This window comes from Oncorhynchus keta, chromosome 11 (genome assembly GCF_023373465.1).
Source record: "Oncorhynchus keta strain PuntledgeMale-10-30-2019 chromosome 11, Oket_V2, whole genome shotgun sequence".
NCBI lineage: Eukaryota > Metazoa > Chordata > Actinopteri > Salmoniformes > Salmonidae > Oncorhynchus > Oncorhynchus keta.
Genome location: NC_068431.1, coordinates 7,319,127 through 7,346,193, shown reverse-complemented (window position 1 = coordinate 7,346,193; position 27,067 = coordinate 7,319,127). Strand labels below are relative to the sequence as shown.

The window sequence follows — 27,067 nt, the reverse complement described above, 5'->3', positions numbered from 1 at the left end:
TCAAATTATCACACAAACATGATTAATTTTATAGCTGTGGAAACTGTCATTATACGTGGGAAACTGTCATTATACAGGTCAAACTGTCATTATAAGATAACTGTCATTATAATTCAAAATGTTTATACAGAAACTGTCATTATGGTGGGAAACTGTCATTATACAGAAACTGTCATTATAGAATGGCTCAAACTGTCATTATACAGGTCAAACTGTCATTATCCAGAAACTGTCACGACTTCTGCCAGAATGGTCGGTTCCTCTCCTTGTTCAGGGCTGTCTCCAGAAGGCTCACCGGTCTTCTAGCCATCGCCACCGCCGATCCGATTTTAATTTTCCATTTGTTTTGTCTTGTTTTCCCGCACACCTGGTTTTCATTCCCTCATTACGTGTTGTGTATTTAACCCTCTGTTCCCTCCATGTCTTTGTGTGGTATTGTTTATTGTAAGTGCACATGTTGACTGGTGCCCGTTGGGTTTACCTAGTTCTGCTCTCCTGCGTCTGACTTCCCTGCCACCAGTTACACACCCCTTACAGAAACTTAGAGGGGGAATCTAAAGATGCAACAACTAGGATGGTTTGCTAATATGACTGTTGCTAATATGACTGGGATTGTGCTTTTGGCTTCTGGATAAAGAAAGAAAGTCGATATGAAAACCTGTAGAACGGGAGAGAAATGGCATAGGAAGGAAGTCTTTCATAGGTGGCACATCCAATAGGCTAGGGAAGTAAATCGACTAGGCTAGGGAAGTAAATCCAATAGGCTAGGGAAGTAAATCGACTAGGCTAGGGAAGTAAATCGACTAGGCTAGGGAAGTAAATTGAAATAAATATGCCAAAATGATATAATTAGCCCACTCCTGTCTATACATAAATTAATAGAATTCTTCAAAATACTTCACCACAAAGCATGATTAATTTTAATAGCTGTGGACAAGCTCGTTGGCCTATGCCTATTTGGGCGGAGCGTGTGGCAATAGGCCTAGCTGATTAATGAGTTGCGGCTATCAGTGAAAAAGCATAAAATATGAAGATAATGTGTCTGGAGTATAATTAAAAATGTTGAGACAAGAAGAAGTGGAGAGCTGTGTGGTGGAGATATAGGCCAGTCTCTCTCCAGAATGGCTCAGCGGTCTCTCTCCAGAATGACTCAGCGGTCTCTCTCCAGAATGGCTCAGCGGTCTCTCTCCAGAATGGCTCAGCGGTCTCTCTCCAGAATGGCTCAGCGGTCTCTCTCCAGAATGGCTCAGCGGTCTCTCTCCAGAATGGCTCAGCGGTCTCTCTCCAGAATGGCTCAGCGGTCTCTCTCCAGAATGACTCAGCGGTCTCTCTCCAGAATGGCTCAGCGGTCTCTCTCCAGAATGACTCAGCGGTCTCTCTCCAGAATGGCTCAGCGGTCTCTCTAAAAATGGCTACCACACGGTCTCTCTCCAGAATGGCTCAGCGGTCTCTCTCCAGAATGGCTCAGCGGTCTCTCTCCAGAATGACTCAGCGGTCTCTCTCCAGAATGACAGAATGGCTCACACCGCTCTCTCTAAAGAATGGCTCAGCGGTCTCTCTCCAGAATGGCTCAGCGGTCTCTCTCCAGAATGGCTCACGGTCTCTCTCCAGAATGGCTCAGCGGTCTCTCTCCAGAATGGCTCACACGGTCTCTCTCTAGAATGGCTCAGCGGTCTCTCTCCAGAATGGCTCAGCGGTCTCTCTCCAGAATGACTCAGCGGCTCTGCTCCAGAATGACTCAGCGGCTAAAGAGGAGGCTCTCTCTCCAGAATGACTCAGCGGTCTCTCTCCAGAATGACTACCAGCGGTCTCTCTCCAGAATGGCTCAGCGGTCTCTCTAAAAGAATGACTCAGCGGTCTCTGCTAAAAAGACTACCAATTCATTGCTCTGTGGATTGTTTGAATTCACTTTTTTTTTATTGTTTATTTTTTTAACTAATTCCCCATTCCTCATGTCACCAGTAGTGAACATATGTAATGGGCGCAGAGCCGATGGGGAAAGGAGAGGAGCGGTCTGAATACTAATAACCAGCACTGAGCCTACGTTGTCTGGCCTGACAGCCTGCAACCCCTTTCTGTCTGAGAACGGTCACAGTGACCGTCTAGAGGAGAACACCAACAGACCACAAACACATGGCCTGGCACTCTTATTTCCTATATAAGCGCCTCCACCTCCCCCATAGGGCTCTGGTCAAAAGTAATACACTATCTAGGGGATAGGGTGCCATCTGGGACACAGACACAAACTACTTGCTACACCCCTCTCCTAAAAGAGGAGGCTACCACACCGCTCTCCTAAAAGAGGAGGCTACCACACCGCTCTCCTAAAAGAGGAGGCTACCACACCGCTCTCCTAAAAGAGGAGGCTACCACACCGCTCTCCTAAAAGAGGAGGCTACCACACCGCTCTCCTAAAAGAGGAGGCTACCACACCGCTCTCCTAAAAGAGGAGGCTACCACACCGCTCTCCTAAAAGAGGAGGCTACCACACCGCTCTGCTAAAAGAGGAGGCTACCACACCGCTCTGCTAAAAGAGGAGACTACCACACCGCTCTCCTAAAAGAGGAGGCTACCACACCGCTCTCCTAAAAGAGGAGACTACCACACCGCTCTGCTAAAAGAGGAGGCTACCACACCGCTCTGCTAAAAGAGGAGGCTACCACACCGCTCTCCTAAAAGAGGAGGCTACCACACCGCTCTGCTAAAAGAGGAGACTACCACACCGCTCTGCTAAAAGAGGAGGCTACCACACCGCTCTGCTAAAAGAGGAGACTACCACACCGCTCTGCTAAAAGAGGAGACTACCACACCGCTCTCCTAAAAGAGGAGGCTACCACACCGCTCTGCTAAAAGAGTAGACTACCACACCGCTCTCCTAAAAGGGGCTCCAGCCTCAAGCTATTAGGCCTCCTAGGAAACTTGACAGAATATGGATGGTCTCCAACACCACTAGATATCAGTACATAGACCATGCTGCTGCTAAGATAATTCTGGCTGGACTGGGCTGGGCTGGAGCTTGAGCCGGGCTGCACCTGATTGGACTGGAGCTGGGCTGCACCTGACTGGAATGGAGCCGGGCTGCACCTGACTGGACTGGAGCTGGGCTGCACCTGACTGGACTGGAGCTGGGCTGCACCTGACTGGACTGGAGCTGGGCTGCACCTGGACTGGACTGGAGCTGGGCTGCACCTGACTGGACTGGAGCTGGGCTGCACCTGACTGGACTGGAGCTGGGCTGCACCTGACTGGACTGGAGCTGGGCTGCACCTGACTGGACTGGAGCTGGGCTGCACCAGACTGGGCTGGAGCTGGGCTGCACCTGACTGGACTGGAGCTGGGCTGCACCTGACTGGACTGGACTGGGCTGCACCTGACTGGACTGGACTGGAGCTGGGCTGCACCTGACTGGACTGGAGCCGGGCTGCACCTGACTGGACTGGAGCTGGGCTGCACCTGACTGGACTGGAGCTGGGCTGCACCTGACTGGACTGGAGCTGGGCTGCACCTGACTGGACTGGAGCTGGACTGCACCTGACTGGACTGGAGCCTGGGGCTGCACCTGACTGGACTGGAGCTGGGCTGCACCTGACTGGACTGGAGCCGGGCTGCACCTGACTGGACTGGAGCTGGGCTGCACCTGACTGGACTGGAGCTGGAGCTGCACCTGACTGGACTGGACTGGAGCTGGGCTGTACCTGACTGGACTGGAGCTGGAGCTGCACCTGACTGGACTGGACTGGAGCTGGGCTGTACCTGACTGGACTGGAGCTGGGCTGCACCTGACTGGACTGGAGCCGGGCTGTACCTGACTGGAGCCTGGCTCCACCTGACTGGGCTGCTTGGGCTTTAGTGGAGTGGAGTTCTCCCCTGTGCTATACCAGGACACTAGGAAACAGTTAGTCTGGTCCCAGCTCTGTTTGTGACAAGACGGCACAAACTGAAACACAGTGACTGTGGCTGGTAAACACAGTAACTGTGGCTGGTAAACAGTGACTGTGGCTGGTAAACACAGTGACTGTGGCTGGTAAACACAGTGACTGTGGCTGGTAAACACAGTGACTGTGGCTGGTAAACAGTGACTGTGGCTGGTAAACAGTGACTGTGGCTGGTAAACAGTGACTGTGGCTGGTAAACACAGTGACTGTGGCTGGTAAACACAGTGACTGTGGCTGGTAAACAGTGACTGTGGCTGGTAAACAGTGACTGTGGCTGGTAAACAGTGACTGTGGCTGGTAAACACAGTGACTGTGGCTGGTAAACACAGAGACTGTGGCTGACTGTGGCTGGTAAACAGTGACTGTGGCTGGTAAACACAGTGAATTAGGCTGGTAAACACAGTGACTGTGGCTGGTAAACACGCTGACTGTGGCTGGTAAACACAGTGAATTAGGCTGGTAAACACAGTGACTGTGGCTGGTAAACACAGTGAATTAGGCTGGTAAACACAGTGACTGTGGCTGGTAAACAGTGACTGTGGCTGGTAAACACAGTGAATTAGGCTGGTAAACACAGTGACTGTGGCTGGTAAACACACTGACTGTGGCTGGTAAACAGTGACTGTGGCTGGTAAACAGTGACTGTGGCTGGTAAACAGTGACTGTGGCTGGTAAACACAGTGACTGTGGCTGGAAAACGGTGACTGTGGCTGGTAAACAGTGACTGTGGCTGGTAAACACAGTGACTGTGGCTGGTAAACAGTGACTGTGGCTGGTAAACACAGTGACAGTGACTGTGGCTGGTAAACACTGACTGTGGCTGGTAAACACAGAGACTGTGGCTGGTAAACAGTGACTGTGGCTGGTAAACAGTGACTGTGGCTGGTAAACACAGTGACTGTGGCTGGTAAACACAGAGACTGTGGCTGGTAAACACAGAGACTGTGGCTGGTAAACAGTGACTGTGGCTGGTAAACACAGATGAGCTGAAAAGATCTCAAGGACACAGTGCTTCACCTTTGAGCTGTATAGCCAACTATTCCTCTGGCATTTACTGACGAAAGCAAATCAGTGTGATGAGTCTTAAGGCTCCACAGTGGAACATGCCGCTAGGCCAGGAAAGTGAAAATCCTCATCGTTGGCATTAACTTGGTACTTCCTAATGTCCTCTTGTCAAATCAAATCTGTGTATGATATGTGCCAAATACAGCAGGTGTAGTAGACCTTACCGTGAAATGTTTACTTACAAGCCCTTAACCAACAGTGCAGTTCAAGAAAGAGTTAGGAAAATATTTACCAAATAAACTAAGGTTTAAAAAAATATATATGATAAAGTAACACAATAAAAGAACAACAACGAGGCTATATACAGGGGGTACCGGTACCTCCTAATGTTCTCCTGTCACGCGTATCAGTAAAGTCCAAGATTTCATAACACATAGAATTTATTGATGTAGCTAATAGACCTGTAACGCTGGTCAACATGTGCAAAAGGCCTATTTATTTGGAGGAGAAAGCATTGCAGGGCTCTATGTTGGGGCTATAGGTGTGGCTCTGTTAGTAGAGCATGGTACTTACAACACCAGGGTTGTGGGTCTGATTCCCACGGGAGGGTACCAGGACGAAAATATACGCACTCACTACCGCTCTGGAGAAGAGCGTCTGCTAAAAGAGTACTTGTCTATACTGCCCGACCCCAGAGGAGCTGTAGGTTTAAAGGGTGATTTACTCACTGACTGACCGTCTGTATCGATTACAGATGTAATTGCTAGAAGCGGGTCTTTATAGAGAACGGCTAGTGCTGGCCTCATTTGGGGGGGGGGGTAATAGAGTGTTTAGAATATATTTAATATTCAGGTAGCAGCGGGACTGTGACATCCATTCCTGTAGTCAGTGCATCCATCCATCCATCTATCCATCATTTTAGGCAGGGATGGCAGAGAGAGAGAGAGAGGACCGTCATTCATTTTTACATCAGTGTCAGCTCTGACAATTCATCCCAACAAACTGAATCTGAAAAGTACATAGTTTATACAGGAATATGTCATGTAAAATGTATGGCCAATTATAATGTCATAGGTATCTGTCCATTGGGCAGGGGTGGAATAAGTACCCCATTGTCATACCTGAGTTAAAGTATAGATACCTTAACAGAAAGTTACTCAAGTAAAAGTGAAAGTCACCCAGTAAAATACTACTTGAGTAAAAGACAAAGTATTTGGTTCCAAATATACTTAAGTATCAAAAGTAGAAGTAAAAGTATAAATCATTTCAAATTCCTTAAATTAATCAAAGCAGATGGCACCATTTTCTTGTTTTTAAAATGTACAGATAGCCAGGGGAACACTCCAACACTCAGACATTATTTACAGATAGCCAGGGGAACACTCCAACACTCAGATATTATTTACAGATAGCCAGGGGAACACTCCAACACTCAGATATTATTTACAGATAGCCAGGGGAACACTCCAACACTCAGATATTATTTACAGATAGCCAGGGGAACACTCCAACACTCAGATATTATTTACAGATAGCCAGGGGAACACTCCAACACTCAGATATTATTTACAGATAGCCAGGGGAACACTCCAACACTCAGATATTATTTACAGATAGCCAGGGGAACACTCCAACACTCAGATATTATTTACAGATAGCCAGGGGAACACTCCAACACTCAGATATTATTTACAGATAGCCAGGGGAACACTCCAACACTCAGATATTATTTACAGATAGCCAGGGGAACACTCCAACACTCAGACATTATTTACAGATAGCCAGGGGAACACTCCAACACTCAGACATTATTTACAGATAGCCAGGGGAACACTCCAACACTCAGACATTATTTACAGATAGCCAGGGGAACACTCCAACACTCAGACATTATTTACAGACAGCCAGGGAACACTCCAACACTCAGATATTATTTACAGATAGCCAGGGGAACACTCCAACACTCAGATATTATTTACAGATAGCCAGGGGAACACTCCAACACTCAGACATTATTTACAGATAGCCAGGGGAACACTCCAACACTCAGACATTATTTACAGATAGCCAGGGGAACACTCCAACACTCAGACATTATTTACAGATAGCCAGGGGAACACTCCAACACTCAGACATTATTTACAGACAGCCAGGGGAACACTCCAACACTCAGACATAATTTACAGACAGCCAGGGGCACACTCCCAACACTCAGACATCATTTACAAAAGATGCATTTGTGTTTTGTGAGTCCGCCAGACCATAGGCAGTAGGGATGATCACGTGTTTTCTTGATAAGTGTGTCAATTTAACAATTTCCCTGTCCTGATAAGCATTCAAAATGTAACGAGTACTTTGGGTTGTCAGGGAAAATGTATGGAGTAAAAATAACAATATTTTCTTTAGGAATGTAGTAAAATAAAAGTTGTCAAAAATATAAATAGTAAAGTAAAGTACAGACCCCCCCCCCAAAAAACGACTTTTAACTCGTACCGTACACCACTGCTATCAGGTTGTTTTGACCTAACATTGTTGCTGTTTTCTTCAGCAGATCATCAGATGAACCCCGTTAATCGTCAAAATGGTGTCTCTGCTAGCTGGCTGACAGTATGTGTGTTTTCATCCAACACCATCTGGTCCTTCTGGCGTCCCCGATCTGCACTGATATGTACACGTCGAGAGCCATGTCACCCTGTAGGTTAAAATACAGAAGGGAGGAACACACGAGAGCATCAGCTGGAAGGCGACCTGTAGTCAAAACAGCTGGTCATCAGTGTTGATTTATACTGCGGGTAGAATTAACTGAGCCTTAAGGCATCTAGAGAGAGACTGGCAATTGGGGGACACCACACGTGCCATCATCAACATGAGCCGTAACCATGGAAACAAAGCCCTTTTGAGGCGTCTGAGGAGAAGCGCACAAATTGGAAGATTTTTGTTGTTGTATCACAGTCTCTCTCTCTCTCTCTGTGTGTGTCTCTCTTTCACAGTCTTTCTCTCTTTCACAGTCTTTCTCTCTTTCACAGACTCTCTCTCTTTCATAGAGTCTCTCTCTTTCACAGCCTTTCTCTCTTTCACAGTCTTTCTCTCTTTCACAGTCTTTCTCTCTTTCACAGACTCTCTCTCTTTCACAGAGTCTCTCTCTTTCACAGCCTTTCTCTCTTTCACAGTCTTTCTCTCTTTCACAGTCTTTCTCTCTTTCACAGACTCTCTCTCTTTCACAGTCTTTCTCTCTTTCACAGTCTTTCTCTCTTTCAGTCTTTCTCTCTTTCACAGTCTTTCTCTCTCACAGTCTTTCTCTCTTTCACAGTCTTTCTCTCTTTCACAGTCTTTCTCTCTCACAGTCTTTCTCTCTTTCACAGTCTAAAATTGTATTTCTAACTCCCTTATTGCCTTGTCTGTCTGCCTTGTTGCCTCGTCTGTCTGCCTTGTTGCCTCGTCTGTCTGCCTTGTTGCCTCGTCTGTCTGCCTTGTTGCCTCGTCTGTCTGCCTTGTTGCCTCGTCTGTCTGCCTTGTTGCCTCGTCTGTCTGCCTTATTGCCTCGTCTGTCTGCAAATCTCTCCTGTTTCTTATTACGTTGGATTATTTCACATTACGTTGCACTGATTATGTCTTCACCTTCGATGTGGCAGTTTCATTATGGTGGAGTGATATTGTATGTTACTGCGATAGATCTCCGTTCTGGAGAGACACATACAAAGTATGTGGACACCCCTTCAAATGAGTGGATTCCACTGTTTCCCGTTGCTGACAGGTGTGTAGAAAATCAAGCACACAGCCATGCAATCTCCATACACAAACATTTTCCAGCAGAATGGCCTGTACTGAAGACTTCAGTGACTTTCAACGTGGCACCGTCATAGGATGCCACCTTTCCATCAAGTCATCAGTGTAAAATGTCTGCCCTGCTAGAGCTGCCCCCGGGTCAACTGTAAGTGCTTTAATTGTGAAGTGGAAACGTCTAGGAGCAACAACGGCTCAGCCGCGAAATGGTAGGCCACGGAAGCTCACAGAATGGGACCCGCTGAGTGCTGAAGCGCGTAAAAATAATTTGTCTTTGTTTGCAACACATCACAATCGAGTTCCAAACTGCCTCTGGAAGCAACGTCAGCACAAGAGCTGTTTGTCGGGAGGTTCATTAAATGGATTTCGGGGAGAAAACGGGGTATACATTTTTTATTTTTTATTATTGGGGAATCATCCAAAGTGATATGGTCTTACGACAAGTCTTCCTAGAGCCACAAGTCATAGGCTTTAAGAGATGTCCTACCCGAAATGACAAATTAGTCCACGGCTATCTTCCGGGTGACTCTCAAAAGGCTTGGCTAGACCACAAACCCAGGGGCTCTTTTACTGTACATGCAACCATTACAGAAATATTGCATAGAACAAGTATTTTGGTGACACAGCTACTAAAACAGAGTATCAAGTCAAGCATTTAACTAATTGCACAACCACTCACGTCATCTACAGATTGGAACGTCCACACTGCAAGGTGTTGGACGGACAAAGAGACGCCGTTTAGCAGAACACAAGTACGCCACACGGGTAGGCGATGAAGACTACCCCATGACAAGGCACTTACAAGTCCTTACACCATGGCAACCCTGCCTCCCTACAAGCTATTACCAATTGATCGTGTTCCGGCCTCAATTACAAAAGGGGACCGTCTTAAACAGTTAAACCAAAGGAAAAGATTCGGGATTTACAAACTACAGGCCGCTAAATACCCTGGTTTAAATGGGGATATGGATTTACAAACTACAGGCCACTAAGTACCCTGGTTTAAATGGGGATATGGATTTACAAACTACAGGCCACTAAGTACCCTGGTTTAAATGGGGATATGGATTTACAAACTACAGGCCACTAAATACCCTGGTTTAAATGGGGATATGGATTTACAAACTACAGGCCACTAAGTACCCTGGTTTAAATGGGGATATGGATTTACAAACTACAGGCCACTAAGTACCCTGGTTTAAATGGGGATATGGATTTACAAACTACAGGCCACTAAATACCCTGGTTTAAATGAAGATATGGATTTACAAACTACAGGCCACTAAGTACCCTGGTTTAAATGAAGATATGGATTTAGAAACTACAGGCCACTGAATACCCTGGTTTAAATGGGGATATGGATTTACAAAATACAGGCCACTAAGTACCCTGGTTTAAATGAAGATATGGATTTACAAACTACAGGCCACTAAATACCCTGGTTTAAATGAAGACATGGATTTACAAACTACAGGCTGGTTTAAATGAAGATATGGATTTAGAAACTACAGGCCACTGAATACCCTGGTTTAAATGGGGATATGGATTTACAAACTACAGGCCACTAAGTACACTGGTTTAAATGAAGATATGGATTTACAAACTACAGGCCACTAAATACCCTGGTTTAAATGAAGATATGGATTTACAAACTACAGGCCACTGAATACCCTGGTTTAAATGAAGATATGGATTTACAAACTACAGGCCACTAAGTACCCTGGTTTAAATGGGGATATGGATTTACAAACTACAGGCCACTAAGTACCCTGGTTTAAATGATTACATGGATTTACACACTACAGGCCACTGAATACCCTGGTTTAAATGAGGATATGGATTTCTCACCTTTCCCTGCAGGGATGTGAATAGGTCCCTCTACTGTCATCTAGTGGACATATTGCTCTACTGCGCTCAGCTATGTTTACAGACTGATCTAGTGAGCTGTGATCTAGTAGACATATTGGGAAATGGGGATATCTAGTCAGTTGTCCAACTGAATACATTCAACTGAAATGTATATTCCTTCCACATTTAATCCCAACCCGTCTGAATCAGAGAAATGCCGGAGGGGTTGCCTTAAATCGACATCCACGTCTCCGGCACCTGGGGAACAGTGGGTATAAACCACCTCACTGTGGTCCATGTTTGCTGCGTTCTAGTGTACTATAAGATAGATGTCTCTCCTATTCTTAACACTTAGTCCAGTCCTATTCAAGGTTAGAACTACCTTTCTATGGGTTCTGATGCTTCGAGCCTTGATTTGTATTTTTGATAACATATCTACAGTATTTCACTTCTTTACATGTGTACAGTATTGCTTACTAGGTGTTGTTCAGTGAATTCTGTCACCGCTCCCTCTTCAAATCAGGGTTGTCTCTCTGTGTTCCAGAACGGCACTGACTGTAGGTTCTAGAGTTGATATGTTATGTTCTGTCTCTGTGTTCCAGAATGGCACTGACTATAGGTTCTAGAGTTGATACGTTATGTTCTGTCTCTGTGTTCCAGAACGGCACTGACTATAGGTTCTAGAGTTGATACGTTGTGTTCTGTCTCTGTGTTCCAGAACGGCACTGACTATGGCTTCCTGATGCGTCAGAACTCCGAGCTGCTGCGATCTCTGGATGAGATGGAGAAGACCTGCAACCACCTGAGAGAGGAGAACGGCCTGCTGGTAAAACACTGTTAACTCTATGGAGGGGCTAGACTTGACTAAGACTGGACTAACAGGCTACAGGAGGGAGCTAGAGGCCTGGACTAACAGGCTACAGGAGGGAGCTAGAGGCCTGGACTAACAGGCTACAGGAGGGAGCTAGAGGCCTGGACTAACAGGCTACAGGAGGGAGCTAGAGGCCTGGACTAAACAGGCTACAGGAGGGAGCTAGAGGCCTGGACTACACTATTCTACTGAGTTTAGGACACAGGGCAATTCCACAATGCTGAGACTCAGATTATTCACATTAAGGCCAGGCACCAAGTGGTGAAATGATGTGATATGCGGGATATTTTAGTCCATTAATATGAGAAAATGTTTTAAAAGTTACATACATTTTATTGCCGATTTTGTGCGTTTATCAGAGTGCCATCAGGTAGCTTGATTTCAGATGTGTCATGTAAACAGATTAATAGGGAAATCTTTCTTCTTGCACAGCATGTAGGATAAATGTTTAAATCAAACAATTATATGAATCTGACTACTCACAATTGTATTATTGTTTATTGTAATATTATCGTAGTATTGACTGCGTACTCAGTGCCGGCTGTGTTCATATTGGTCAATTACCATCAGGTAACTCACCAGCCCCACACGGCTCGTAACACCAGCCCCACGCGGCTCGTAACACCAGCCCCACGCGGCTCGTAACACCAGCCCCACGCGGCTCGTAACACCATCCCCACGCAGCTCGTAACACCAGCCCCACACGGCTCGTAACACCAGCCCCGTAACACCACGCGGCTCGTAACACCATCCCCACGCAGCTCGTAACACCAGCCCCACACGGCTCGTAACACCAGCCCCACGCGGCTCGTAACACCAGCCCCACGCGGCTCGTAACACCATCCCCACGCGGCTCGTAACACCAGCCCCACGCGGCTCGTAACACCAGCCCCACGCGGCTCGTAACACCAGCCCCACGCGGCTCGTAACACCAGCCCCACGCGGCTCGTAACACCAGCCAAACATGATAAAGGCAAACAAATCTTAAACTGCTAGAACTGTCAGAGCCTACGACCGCATGTAGCAGTACTTAATCACGTAGTGGTACTGAACCAGCAGACCTAGACCCTGTCACACTGAATGAGCCAAGACATAGTGGTACTGAACCAGTAGACCTAGACCCTGTCTCATTGAATGAGCCAAGACGTAGTGGTACTGAACCAACAAACCTAGACCCTGTCACACTGCTTCCAATACTCTTCCAATTCTCTACTCAGCAAACTGAATGCAGTTTATCACAGTGCCATCCGTTTTGTTACCAAATCACTTTACACCACCCATCACAGTGACCTGTATGCTCTAGTCGGCTGGCCCTCACTACATATCCGTCGCCAGACCCACTGGCTCCAGGTCATCTACAAGTCCATGCTAGGTAAAGCTCTGCCTTATCTCAGTTCACTGGTCACGATGGCAACACCCACCCGTAGCACGCGCTCCAGCAGGTGTATCTCACTGATCATCCGTAAAGCCAACACCTCATTTGTCCGCCTTTCCTTCCAGTTCTCTGCTGCCTGTGACTGGAACGAATTGCAAAAATCTCTGAAGTTGGAGACTTTTATCTCCCTCACCAACTTTAAACATCTGCTATCTGAGCAGCTAACCGATCGCTGCAGCTGTCCATCGGTAAATAGCCCACCCAATCTACCTGCCTCATCCCTGTACTGTTTTTATTTATTTACTTTTCTGCTCTTTTGCACACCAGTATGTCTACTTGCACATTATCATCTGCTCATTTATCACTCCAGTGTTAATCTGCTAAATTGTAATTATTCGCCTACCTCCTCATGCCTTTTGCACACAATGTACAGCATATAGACTCCAAGCCTTTATGGTACAATGGCCAGATGGAAGCCACTCCTCAGTAAAAGGCACATGGCAGCCCACTTGGAGTTTGCCAAAAGGCACCTAAAGACTCTCAGACCATGAGAAGCAAAAGTCTCTGGTCTGATGAAACCAAGATTGAATTCGTGGCTTGAATGCTAAGCGTCACACCTGGAGGAAACCTGGCACCATCCCTACGGTGAAGCATGGTGGTGGCAGCATCATGCTGTGGGGATGTTTTTCAGCGGCAGGGACTGGGAGACGAGTCAGGATTGAGGCAAAGATGAATTGAGCAAAGTACAGAGAGATCCTTGATAAAAACCTGCTCAGGACCTCAGACCGAGGGGGGGTTCATCTTCCAACAGGACAACGACCTTAAGCACACAGCCAAGACAACGCAGGAGTGGCTTCTGGACAAGTCTCTGAATGTCCTTGAGTGGCCCAGCCAGAGCCCGAACTTGAACCCGATCAAACATCTCTGGAGAGACCTAAAAATAGCTGTGCAGCAATGCAGAGAAGAATGGGAGAAACTCCCCAAATACAGGTGTGGCAACCTTGTAGCGTCACACCCAAGAAGACTCGAGGCTGTAATCGCTGCCAGGTTCTTCAACAAAGTACTGAATAAAGGGTCTGAATATTTATGTCAATTTGATATTTCATTATTTTTTTAAATTATTATTATAAATGAGCAAAAACGTCTAAACTTGTTTCTGCTTTGTCGTTATTGTGTAGATTGATGAGGGGGGGGGAAAAAACGTTTTAATACATTTTAGAATAAGGATGTAACCTAGCAAAATGTGGAAAAGGTCAAGGGGTCTGAATACTTTCCGAATGCACTGTATTCTCCCAGAGGGAATTGTTGATATGTTATCTTTATTTAGGGGAGAAAATGCCACCAAAAAAGATTTAGTACTTGACAGATAGAAAGATGAAAATAGTAATTATCCACAATCTGCTCTGGACAAGTCCTGTCCTGCATGTCTTAACAAAATGACATGTAAATATTTACTTTAGCCGGTGTTAGGAAAAGTTAATGTGCATTTAGAAAAATACTTATGAACTGTTTCTACAAAAATATTTGTGTCTACATTCAACTGTGTCTACACTCAACTGGTAAAAGTTGATTGTGATCTGATTAAGTGGAACAAAACTCCCTATTAAGGTGTCTTGCCTGGCCTTAAAATGTATGTCAAGCAAAAAACATTGATTGACCGTAACTCTATGCTCAAGGACTACTTTTAACCATTTCCACTGAACATTTTACAAAAGCACATTTACTTGAACAGTGCAGATGCAAAGTTTGTTAACAGAATGACGACACAAACCGTTTTTGTCAAATGTTCTGTGGAAGTAGAGTTGTATGGCTTGTTTAACATTGTATATCGTTGTTTTGTTTGTTTTGTTTGTTGGAAACACATTTTAAAGGGAACGATGGTATTCTCAGCGTCACTCTGTAACAGTGGAATTGCCCCCCACAAAAGACCAAGTTCCAAGGGTCTTGGGAAAAAGTTTCCAGAGCTGTGGAGTTAAAACTTAAAACCAGAACTAGCTTTTGTCTTTTGAGCTCTTCTCTTCAGTTCCAGCTACTGTACTATTTTGGTCCTGTTCTCACAACACCTGTCCTGTCCTGCTGTGTCAGACAGAGCTGCAGGCCTGTGGAGGAGGGTTGTGATACATCTCTCTCACACGGTGCTGTGTCAGACAGAGCTGCAGGCCTGTGGAGGAGGGTTTTGATACATCTCTCTCACACGGTGCTGTGTCAGACAGAGCTGCAGGCCTGTGGAGGAGGGTTTTGATACATCTCTCTCACACGGTGCTGTGTCAGACAGAGCTGCAGGCCTGTGGAGGAGGGTTTTGATACATCTCTCTCACACGGTGCTGTGTCAGACAGAGCTGCAGGCCTGTGGAGGAGGGTTGTGATACATCTCTCACACGGTGTTGGTGACACCTTAATTGGGGAGGACGGGCTCATGGTAACGGCTGGAGCAGAATAAATGGAATGGTATCAAATACACCAAGCACATGGTCTCCATGGTTTCCATGGTTTCCATGCCATTCCATTTGCTCCGTTTCAGGCATTATTATGAGCCGTCCTCCCCTCGCTGACCTCTCTCTTTATCCTTCTCTCACACTGCAGCGTAAGAGCAGCGCCCCGGAGACGGAGGAGAAGGTGAAGCGTCTGAGGAGGAAGAACATAGAGCTGGCTGTCATCGCTCGGAGGCTGGAGGACAGAGCACACAAACTACAGGAGGCTAACCTCAAAATGGTACACTACACCTACTCTACAGATATAGTCTAGACTCTAGTGTCTTACTCTTTACATCTACAGTCTAGACCAGTGGTCACCAACCTTTTCTGAGTCAAGATCACTTTCAGTCAAAAAGCAAGCTACTGCTCAGATTATTTTTTTTTTTACATTAACCTCACACAAACAGTTTTGTAGGAATGAGGTTTGGGCAGTTGGCCTAATACATTATCACAGCATATTGGCTATATGATTGGCCTGCCAATATTGTTATTAATCAGACTATATTATATTTCAAAACTCGAGCTTTGATAATAAAATAGATCAGTTGGTTTGTGCAGCTCTTTGATGAATTTAAATCATTAGCTTTTTTGTTTTACTGGACTGGTGTTACCTGCATCTGGTCAAATCACGACGTCACTGATCTTCAGCTCGAAAAGTCAGGGCTCTAGAAAGATGATCGAGTTTCTGACTTTTCCCAACCGCATCTCAGGGTCACTGCTCTCTCCTTCCTTTCCTCCGGTGAGACTGACGACCAGAGAGAGGGGACACCGTCTTCCACCTGCTCTCTCCTTCCTTTCCTCCGGTGAGACTGACGACCAGAGAGGGGACACCGTCTTCCACCTGCTCTCTCCTTCCTTTCCTCCGGTGAGACTGACGACCAGAGAGAGGGGGACACCGTCTTCCACCTGCTCTCTCCTTCCTTTCCTCCGGTGAGACTGACGACCAGAGAGAGGGGACACCGTCTTCCACCTGCTCTCTCCTTCCTTTCCTCCGGTGAGACTGACGACCAGAGAGAGGGGACACCGTCTTCCACCTGCTCTCTCCTTCCTTTCCTCCGGTGAGACTGACGACCAGAGAGAGGGGACACCGTCTTCCACCTGCTCTCTCCTTCCTTTCCTCCGGTGAGACTGACGACCAGAGAGAGGGGACACCGTCTTCCACCTGCTCTCTCCTTCCTTTCCTCCGGTGAGACTGACGACCAGAGAGGGGACACCGTCTTCCACCTGCTCTCTCCTTCCTTTCCTCCGGTGAGACTGACGACCAGAGAGAGGGGACACCGTCTTCCACCTGCTCTCTCCTTCCTTTCCTCCGGTGAGACTGACGACCAGAGAGAGGGGAGCACGGCCAGGTGGACTGGGGACAGCAAGGAGTCATCATGTCAGGTAGTCCTGAGGCATGGTCCTAGGGCTCAGGTCCTCCGAGAGAGAAAGAAAGAGAGAAGGAGAGAATTAGAGAACGCACACTTAGATTCACACAGGACACCGAATAGGACAGGAGAAGTACTCCAGATATAACAAACTGACCCTAGCCCCCCGACACATAAACTACTGCAGCATAAATACTGGAGGCTGAGACAGGAGGGGTCAGGAGACACTGTGGCCCCATCCGAGGACACCCCCGGATAGGGCCAAACAGGAAGGATATAACCCCACCCACTTTGCCAGAGCACAGCCCCCACACCACTAGAGGGATATCTTCAACCACCAACTTACCATCCTGAGTATAGCCCACAAAGATCTCTGCCATGGCACAACCCAAGGGGGGGCGTCAACCCAGACAGGAAAATCACATCAGTGAATCAACCCACTCAGGTGACGCACCCGATTTACTCGATTTAGTCACAGATTTGCAGGTCCACCGGGTAGGCGGTGAGTTTGTCTCATAGGAACACTTTGCTTACTCGGTGCGCAGGACTTTTGAATCAAGTGCACCTACCGGCAACAGCTCAACACGATTTTAAAAAAGGAGCGCAAGCCTTTATCGTTTCTTAGCTTTTCTACAGAAATATCGCTATTGACTGGTTGGCAACCACTGGTCTAGACTCTAGTGCCTTACTCTGTACACATATAGTCTAGACCATACCTCAGTGGTATATACAGAGACGCCTATCCCTGTTTCCCCCTCCCTCCCCAGGTCTGGGCTAATCAGCCACTCCCTTCCCTCCCTCCCCAGGCCTGGGCTAATCAGCCCCTACCTCAAACGGGTACGCACTGCCTGTTACCCCGAGCTGACGAGGTAAACATCTGTCGTTAACCCACTGTTCCTAGGCTGTCATTATAAATACGAATTTGTTCTCTAAGCCTTGCAGTAAGGCACTAGATATATCTGTAAACGGTAATAGGCCAGCTTGTACCCGTTTGAGGTATCTGTAAATGGCAATAGGCAACAGTTTCAGGTATCTGTAAATGTAATTTATTTTCTTTTACCTTAATTTAACTAGGCAAGGTTCCTTTTTTCAGAATTCAGAATTTCAGAATTTCCGCCTGACTGACGTGCCCAAAGTAAACTGCCTGTTACTCAGGCCCAGAAGCCAGGATATGTATATAATTAGTATCATTGGGTAGAAAACACTTTGAAGTTTGTAGAAATGTTGAAATAATGTATGAGACTATAACACAATTGATATGGTAGGAGAAAATCCAAAGAAAAACCAACCAAAATATTTTATTTTGAGGTCCCAGGCTCTTATAATGGAAAGCTATGGGTCCTATGCAATTCCAGCTCCCAGATTGCAATTTCTATGGCTTCCACTAGGTGTCAAAGTCTTTGTTCAAGGTTTCAGGCGTGTTTCTTCCAAAACGAGGAAGAATTTGGAGTTTTGGTACAAAGAGTCACAGTGGAAAATCAGTCTTCCTCTCCGAGGAAGAGGACGCGTTAATTTAACTTTTCTATTGAACATACTTCTTTATGAAATATTATAGTTTATCTACATTTTAGGGTACCTGACGATTAAATAGAAACCTTGTTTGAACAAAGTTTAAACGGTAGCTTTTGGATTCCTTTGTCTGCATGTTGAACGAGTGGATTACTGAAATCGATGGCACCAACTAAACTGACTTTTTGGGATATAAAAAGGATTTTGTCTAACAAAACGACCATTCATGTTGTAGCTGGGACCCTTGGGATTGCAAACAGAGGAAGTTTTTCAAAAGTAAGTGATTATTTAATCGCTATTTGTGATTTTATGAAGCCTGTGCTGGTTGAAAAATATGTTGATGTGGGGCGCTATCCTCAAACAATCAGATGGTATGCTTTTGATGTAAAGCCTATTGTAAGCCATACAATGCAGTTAGAGTTACCCAAATTTAAGCTTGTAACCGATATAACATACTTGTATGTTCATAAAATGTTTAATATTACGATTATTTATTTGAATTGCCCTCCAATTTCACCGGATGTTGTCGACAGGTGTCCCGCTAGCAAGTGTTAACCTCTTCACAGTTCTCACTGTTCTGCAGACTTGGGCTCAAGTAGTAGTTTTCTTTCAAACACTTTGAGCTATGCTTGATTGAGTTGCCTGGCACATTTGAACCAATGGAATAGTTCCAAAAGTGCAAACCCTGCATCAGGAAGGCTCATAAAAACGGTCAAAGAAAACAATACAGGCTCTGCTTGCCACTCCTCTGCACCAATGATGGAAGGGCGTGACTGCTTGAAGAACCCAACTCTGCACCAATGATGGAAGGGCGTGACTGCTTGAAAGAAAGATAAACACTGTTCCTGCTAGTGTCACTGTTTTATTAAAGCTTACGTGTCCACTGTCTTGGCCTTCACCAGAGGGCCTGACTCCTTAACAAGTGGCAACATCCAAATCAAATCACTGTATTGAGCAGCACTGAATGGTTCACTGAGTGATGAATTGCAGTCATTGTTTGAGAATTACTAGTGCCCCTAAACAGTAAATGGAGTCATTGTGATTGGTTATGAAGAAGAATGAAATGTGTTTTGTGGCATTGCTGTCCAGGTGGATAGTTTAGGTATTATAGCAGTAGCCAGTTATAACATTGTCAAATTCTCTGCTCCTCTTTAGATTGTAATGTTCTTAAAGGGAAAAGGTTAAATACGTAGTAGGCTTTAGCTTGTGGAAGCAGCATTCAACTCTACTGGTCAACTCTCTTGGCTAATCAGCCCCTCCCTCCCCCAGGTCTGGGCTAATCAGCCACTCCCTTCCCCTCCCTCCCCCAGGTCTGGGCTAATCAGCCACTCCCCCCACCAGGCCTGGGCTAATCAGCCACTCCCTTCCCCCTCCCTCCCCCGCCTGGGCTAATCAGCCACTCCCTTCCCCCTCCCTCCCCCAGGTCTGGGCTAATCAGCCACTCCCTTCCCCCTCCCTCCCCCAGGCCTGGGCTAATCAGCCACTCCCTTCCCCTCCCTCCCCCAGGCCTGGGCTAATCAGCCACTCCCTTCCCCCTCCCCCCCCCAGGCCTGGGCTAATCAGCCACTCCCTTCCCCCTCCCTCCCCCAGGCCTGGGCTAATCAGCCACTCCCTTCACCCTCCCTCCCCCAGGTCTGGGCTAATCAGCCACTCCCTTCCCTCCCTCCCCCAGGCCTGGGCTAATCAGCCACTCCCTTCCCCTCCCTCCCCCAGGCCTGGGCTAATCAGCCCCCTACCCCACCAGGCCTCGGCTAATCAGCCACTCCCTTCCCCTCCCCCACCAGGCCTGGGCTAATCAGCCACTCCCTTCCCCCTCCCTCCCCCAGGCCTGGGCTAATCAGCCACTCCCTTCCCCCTCCCTCCCCCAGGTCTGGGCTAATCAGCCACTCCCTTCCCCTCCCTCCCCCAGGCCTGGGCTAATCAGCCCCTACCCCACCAGGCCTCGGCTAATCAGCCACTCCCTTCCCCCTCCCCCCACCAGGCCTGGGCTAATCAGCCACTCCCTTCCCCCTCCCTCCCCCAGGCCTGGGCTAATCAGCCACTCCCTTCCCCTCCCTCCCCCAGGCCTGGGCTAATCAGCCACTCCCTTCCCCTCCCCCTCCCCCAGGTCTGGGCTAATCAGCCACTCCCTTCCCCTCCCTCCCCCAGGCCTGGGCTAATCAGCCCCTCCCCCCACCAGGCCTAGGCTAATCAGCCACTCCCCCCACCAGGCCTGGGCTAATCAGCCACTCCCTTCCCCCTCCCAGGCCCCCCAGGCCTGGGCCTAATCAGCCACTCCCCTTCCCCCTCCCTCCCCCAGGCCTGGGCTAATCAGCCACTCCCTTCCCCCTCCCTCCCCCAGACCTGGGCTAATCAGCCACTCCCTTCCCCCTCCCTCCCCCAGGTCTGGGCTAATCAGCCACTCCCTTCCCCTCCCTCCCCCAGGCCTGGGCTAATCAGCCACTCCCTTCCCCCTCCCTCCCCCAGGCCTGGGCTAATCAGCCACTCCCTTCCCCCTCCCTCCCCCAGGCCTGGGCTAATCAGCCACTCCCTTCCCCCTCCCTCCCCCAGGTCTGGGCTAATCAGCCACTCCCTTCCCCCTCCCTCCCCCAGGCCTGGGCTAATCAGCCACTCCCTTCCCCCTCCCTCCCCCAGGCCTGGGCTAATCAGCCACTCCCTTCCCCCTCCCTCCCCCAGGCCTGGGCTAATCAGCCACTCCCTTCCCCCTCCCTCCACCAGGCCTGGGCTAATCAGCCACTCCCTTCCCCTCCCTCCCCAGGCCTGGGCTAATCAGCCACTCCCTTCCCCCTCCCTCCCCCAGGCCTGGGCTAATCAGCCACTCCCTTCCCCTCCCTCCCCCAGGCCTGGGCTAATCAGCCACTCCCTTCCCCTCCCTCCCCCAGGTCTGGGCTAATCAGCCACTCCCCCCACCAGGCCTGGGCTAATCAGCCACTCCCTTCCCCTCCCTCCCCCCGCCTGGGCTAATCAGCCACTCCCTTCCCCCTCCCTCCCCCCGGTCTGGGCTAATCAGCCACTCCCTTCCCCCTCCCTCCCCCAGGCCTGGGCTAATCAGCCACTCCCTTCCCCCTCCCTCCCCCAGGCCTGGGCTAATCAGCCACTCCCTTCCCCCTCCCTCCCCCAGGCCTGGGCTAATCAGCCACTCCCTTCCCCTCCCTCCCCCAGGCCTGGGCTAATCAGCCACTCCCTTCACCCTCCCTCCCCCAGGTCTGGGCTAATCAGCCACTCCCTTCCCCTCCCTCCCCCAGGCCTGGGCTAATCAGCCACTCCCTTCCCCTCCCTCCCCCAGGCCTGGGCTAATCAGCCCCTACCCCACCAGGCCTCGGCTAATCAGCCACTCCTTCCCCTCCCCCACCAGGCCTGGGCTAATCAGCCACTCCCTTCCCCCTCCCTCCCCCAGGCCTGGGCTAATCAGCCACTCCTTCCCCTCCCTCCCCAGGTCTGGGATAATCAGCCACTCCCTTCCCCTCTCTCCCCCAGGCCTGGGCTAATCAGCCCCTACCCCACCAGGCCTCGGCTAATCAGCCACTCCCTTCCCCTCCCCCACCAGGCCTGGGCTAATCAGCCACTCCCTTCCCCCTCCCTCCCCAGGCCTGGGCTAATCAGCCACTCCCTTCCCCCTCCCTCCCCAGGCCTGGGCTAATCAGCCACTCCCTTCCCCCTCCCTCCCCAGGTCTGGGATAATCAGCCACTCCCTTCCCCTCCCTCCCCCAGGCCTGGGCTAATCAGCCCCTCCCCCACCCCCTAATCAGCCACCCCACCAGGCCTGGGCTAATCAGCCACTCCCTTCCCCTCCCCCACCAGGCCTGGGCTAATCAGCTCCCTTCCCCCTCCCTCCCCCAGGCCTGGGCTAATCAGCCACTCCCTTCCCCTCCCTCCCCCAGGCCTGGGCTAATCAGCCACTCCCTTCCCCTCCCCCCCAGGTCTGGGCTAATCAGCCACTCCCTTCCCCTCCCTCCCCAGGCCTGGGCTAATCAGCCTCCCCCCCCCAGGCCTAGGCTAATCAGCCACTCCCTCCCCCAGGCCTGGGCTAATCAGCCACTCCCTTCCCCTCCCTCCCCCAGGCCTGGGCTAATCAGCCACTCCCTTCCCCCTCCCTCCCCAGGCCTGGGCTAATCAGCCACTCCCTCCCCCCCTCCCTCCCCCAGGCCTGGGCTAATCAGCCACTCCCTTCCCCTCCCTCCCCCAGGCCTGGGCTAATCAGCCACTCCTTCCCCCTCCCTCCCCCAGGCCTGGGCTAATCTCCCTTCCCCCTCCCTCCCCCAGGCCTGGGCTAATCAGCCACTCCCTTCCCCCTCCCTCCCCCAGGCCTGGGCTAATCAGCCACTCCCTTCCCCCTCCCTCCCCCAGGCCTGGGCTAATCAGCCACTCCTTCCCCCTCCCTCCCCCCCTGGGCAATCAGCCACCCTTCCCCCTCCCTCCCCCCCCAGGCCTGGGCTAATCAGCCACTCCCTTCCCCCTCCCTCCCCCAGGCCTGGGCTAATCAGCCACTCCCTTCCCCCTCCCTCCCCCAGGCCTGGGCTAATCAGCCACTCCCTTCCCCCTCCCTCCCCCAGGCCTGGGCTAATCAGCCACTCCCTTCCCCCCCCCTCCCCCAGGCCTGGGCTAATCAGCCACTCCCTTCCCCCTCCCTCCCCCAGGCCTGGGCTAATCAGCCACTCCCTTCCCCCTCCCTCCCCAGGCCTGGGCTAATCAGCCACTCCCTTCCCCCTCCCTCCCCCAGGCCTGGGCTAATCAGCCACTCCCTTCCTCCCTCCCAGGCCTGGGCTAATCAGCCCCTTCCCCCTCCCTCCCCCAGGCCTGGGCTAATCAGCCACTCCCTTCCCCCTCCCTCCCCCAGGCCTGGGCTAATCAGCCACTCCCTTCCCCCTCCCTCCCCCAGGCCTGGGCTAATCAGCCACTCCCTTCCCCCTCCCTCCACCAGGCCTGGGATAATCAGCCACTCCCTTCCCCCTCCCTCCACCAGGCCTGGGCTAATTAGTACAACCTCCTGTCTCTATCCAGGCCACCAGGTCAGCCACCAGCCCATTGGCTGCCTCAGTATTCCACACAGGACCTGTTCACCAGCCTTATAAATACCCTCTCCCTCTCTATAGCCCTCTTTCTCCTTCCCCCTCTCAACCTCCCTCTCTATAGCCCTCTTTCTCTTTCCCCCTCTCAACCTCCCTCTCTCTAGCCCTCTTTCTCTTTCTCCCTCTCAACCTACCTCTCTCTAGCCCTCTCGCTTTCTCCCTCTCAACCTACCTCTCTCTAGCCCTCTCTCTTTCTCCCTCTCAACCTCCCTCTCCATAGCCCTCTTTCTCGCTCTCAACCTCCCTCTCTATAGCCCTCTTTCTTTCTCCCTCTCAACCTCCCTCTCTATAGCCCTCTTTCTCGCTCTCAATCTCCCTCTCTCTAGCCCTCTTTCTCCCTCTCTCTAGCCCTCTTTCTCTTTCTCCCTCTCAACCTCCCTCTCTCTAGCCCTCTTTCTCTTTCTCCCTCTCACCCTCCCTCTCACCCTCCCTCTCTCTCTCTCCCTCTCACCATCCCTCCCTCTCTATTGTTCACCCTCCCTCTCTCTCTCTTCTCCCACCCCTTTCTCCTTTTCCTAGAGCAGCACAGCACAATCAATAGTAAAGCCTCAGCAATCAAATGAGAAGCAAAAGACAGACCTTTCAGAGTGTCCAAATCTATTTCTTCTTCTTTTGTAATTGACTTTTGAACAGGGCTGACCTAAATGTTATTTATAGACTGTCTTTGATATTTAATTAAAACACTTTGAAATGACAGTTACGTGCTGAGCTCTCCGTCTCCACAACGCACGTCTGCGTGCTTATGTTGATCTCCATCAGACACGTTCATGGTACAACAGGTTCAAACACCAAAACCAACTATGACACCAACTATCTTAGGTTCAGGTCGAAACACGTGAAACATTCATGGATATTTAGCTAGCTTTCTGTTGCTAGCTAATTTGTCCCCGGAGACATAGCCGCCGGAAGTAGGGGTAATATATATATAGTACCAGTCAAAGGTTTGGACACACCTACTCATTCAAGGGTTTTTCTTTATTTTTACTTTTTTTTTTTATTATTGTAGAATAATAGTGAAGACATCAAAACTATTAAATAACCCAATAACACAAAAGTGTTAAACAAATAAAAATGTATTTTATATTTGAGATTCTTCAAAGTAGCCACAATTTGCCTTGACAGCTTTGCACACTCTTGGCATTCCCTCAACCAGCATTACCTGGAATGCTTTTCCAACAGTCTTGAAGAAGTTCCCACATATGCTGAGCACTTGTTTGATGCTTTTCCTTCACTCTTCACTCTAAACAAATTATAGTCTTTGCAGCGATTCAACCACGAAGGCCTGATTCACGCAGTCTCCTCTGAACAGTTGATGTTGAGATGTGTCTGTTACTTTAACTATTATTTGGCATTTATTTGGCCTGCCATTTCTGAGGCTGGTAACTCTAATGAACGTATCTTCTGCAGCAGAGGTAACTCTGGGTCTTCTTTTCCTGTGGAGGTCCTCATGAGAGCCAGTTTCATCATAGTGCTTGCTGGTTTTTGCAACTTCACTTGAAGAAACTTTAGAAGTTCTTGAAATGTTCCGTATTGACTGACCTTCTTGTCTTAAAGTAATGATGGACTGTCATTTCTCTTAGCTTATTTGAGCTGTTCTTGCCATAATATGGACTAGATATTTTACCAAATAGGGCTATCTTCTGTATACCACCCCTACCTAGTCACATGACTGATTGGCTCAAACACATTAAGAAGGAAATAAATTCCACAAATTAACTTTTAACAAGGCACACCTGTTAATTGAAATGCATTCCAGGTGATTACCTCATGAAGCTGTTTGAGAGAATGCCAAGAGTGTGCAAAGCTGTCATCAAGGCAAAGGGTGGCTACTTTTTAAAAAATCAAAAAATTATTTTGATTTGTTTAACACTTTGTTGGTTACTACATGGTTCCATATGTGTTATTTCATAGTTTTGATGTCTTCACTATTATTCTACAAGGTAGAAAATAGTTGTAAAAAAAAAAAACTTGAATGAGTAGGTGTATCCATGCTTTTGACTGGTACTGTATATATTTCACAAAAATAGTTCACTGGGCCTTTAATAGTACCATATTAGAGGAAAACATTATAATTTGAAAATGTTGATTTTTGACTGAGAGTTGGAACCTTGAATGACTAGCCTACAGGGAATAGCTAGACTTAAACTATATAATACTTAATGAACGGGTCAAGGGCTATAAGTCCACTATATAACATGAGAACACGACCAGTCAGAACTGGCGTATTTGTGATGAACAGTCCTTCTTTGTGTTGACCCTTAACCTCTAACCCTTCCCGTCTGTCTAGGTGAATGCCCCAGCTCCGGTGGAGCAGTACAAGCGGGCGTTCGCCCGTCAACGAGCCCGTGATCTGGCGCAGCACGCAGACACATTGCTCTCCAAGGACAAGGAGATCGCCGTCCTGCAGCAGGAGTGTAGGGAGATGGAGACGCGCTTGGGCACAGCCAAGGTACACAATACCATATCCCAGCAGCAGCCAATTCATCCCCTAAACACGGCCTTTCAATAACAACATGGAGTTTGTGTTTTAGACGGACCGTTCCATAATCCCTGATCTAAAACAAAACCTTGCATGTCAAATAACTAGTCACTCATTATGTAATCAATAACTGGTGGTTCTGCTCCTCTTCTTGCTCAAACTCATCCGAAGCACTGAACATTTCAATAAGAAACCCTATTATCTAAGAGGAGTAGTAGGCCCACTAAAGGATCACTGTATCATCCATTGTAGTCGGTCCTATTCACCAACCTCATCGAAGGTCTTTAATGCCTCAGTTCTGCCCTCTGCTGGGCAGGATAAACCCTCTCTCTAAGCCTGAACTGGTGACTGGGCTGTACTGATGCACATGTGTAGATAGATGTCAGTGGTGAGAAGAGGTTGTAAATAACTATTTCAAAATGATTTCTCTCTTTGACTGTCTGCGACTAAGATCTAATTTTTCTGGACTTAACATCTGCTTGGGAGTATTATCCCAGGGTGAACTGAATTGATGGGAGTATTATCCCAGGGTGAACTGAATTGATGGGAGTATTATCCCAGGGTGAACTGAATTGATGGGAGTATTATCCCAGGGTGAACTGAATTGATGGGAGTATTATCCCAGGGTGAACTGAATTGATGGGAGTATTATCCCAGGGTGAACTGAATTGATGGGAGTATTATCCCAGGGTGAACTGAATTGATGGGAGTATTATCCCAGGGTGAACTGAATTGATGGGAGTATTATCCCAGGGTGAACTGAATTGATGGGAGTATTATCCCAGGGTGAACTGAATTGATGGGAGTATTATCCCAGGGTGAACTGAATTGATGGGAGTATTATCCCAGGGTGAACTGAATTGATGGGAGTATTATCCCAGGGTGAACTGAATTGATGGGAGTATTATCCCAGGGGTGAACTGAATTGATGATAGGTAGTTTGATCCAGCAGTAATGTCTGTGAAGCCGTTGTTGTGGGGGGTAATACTCCCAAGCAGATGTTAAGTCCAGGAAAATTAGATCTTAGTCACAGACAGTCAAAGAGAGAAATCATTTAAAAATAGGCATTAGGCTCAACGGCAGACAATGGCATCTAGGATTTGCCAGCTCACTTGCCGCCAGAACCCGAGTGAACAAATAACATAACAATTACATTCTTATTTAATTAAAATAATTAATTATTTCAGAAACAAAGTTATGCAACACCCAATGCCCCTGTGTGAAAAAAAAAGTAATTTCCCCCTTATACTCATCAACATGTCGTCAAAAAAAGTTATACTTCTGACTCATCTCTCCGTGGAACATTCTTCCACGAGTCTTGATGATCATCCAGGTGCTTTTGTGGCAAATTT

General features: G+C 48.5%; 1 protein-coding gene across 1 annotated transcript in view; it reads left to right on the top strand.

The window, feature by feature from the left end:
* Positions 1–27,067, top strand: part of LOC118373878 (peripheral-type benzodiazepine receptor-associated protein 1) — a gene marked incomplete at its 3' end in the record, with an annotated part of 283,366 nt that overhangs the window by 92,007 nt on the left and 164,292 nt on the right. Inside the window, 3 exon segments of the mRNA XM_052457506.1 lie at positions 11,290–11,397; positions 15,401–15,529; positions 25,524–25,685. Of these exon segments, the coding sequence (XP_052313466.1) occupies positions 11,290–11,397; positions 15,401–15,529; positions 25,524–25,685 (399 nt within the window).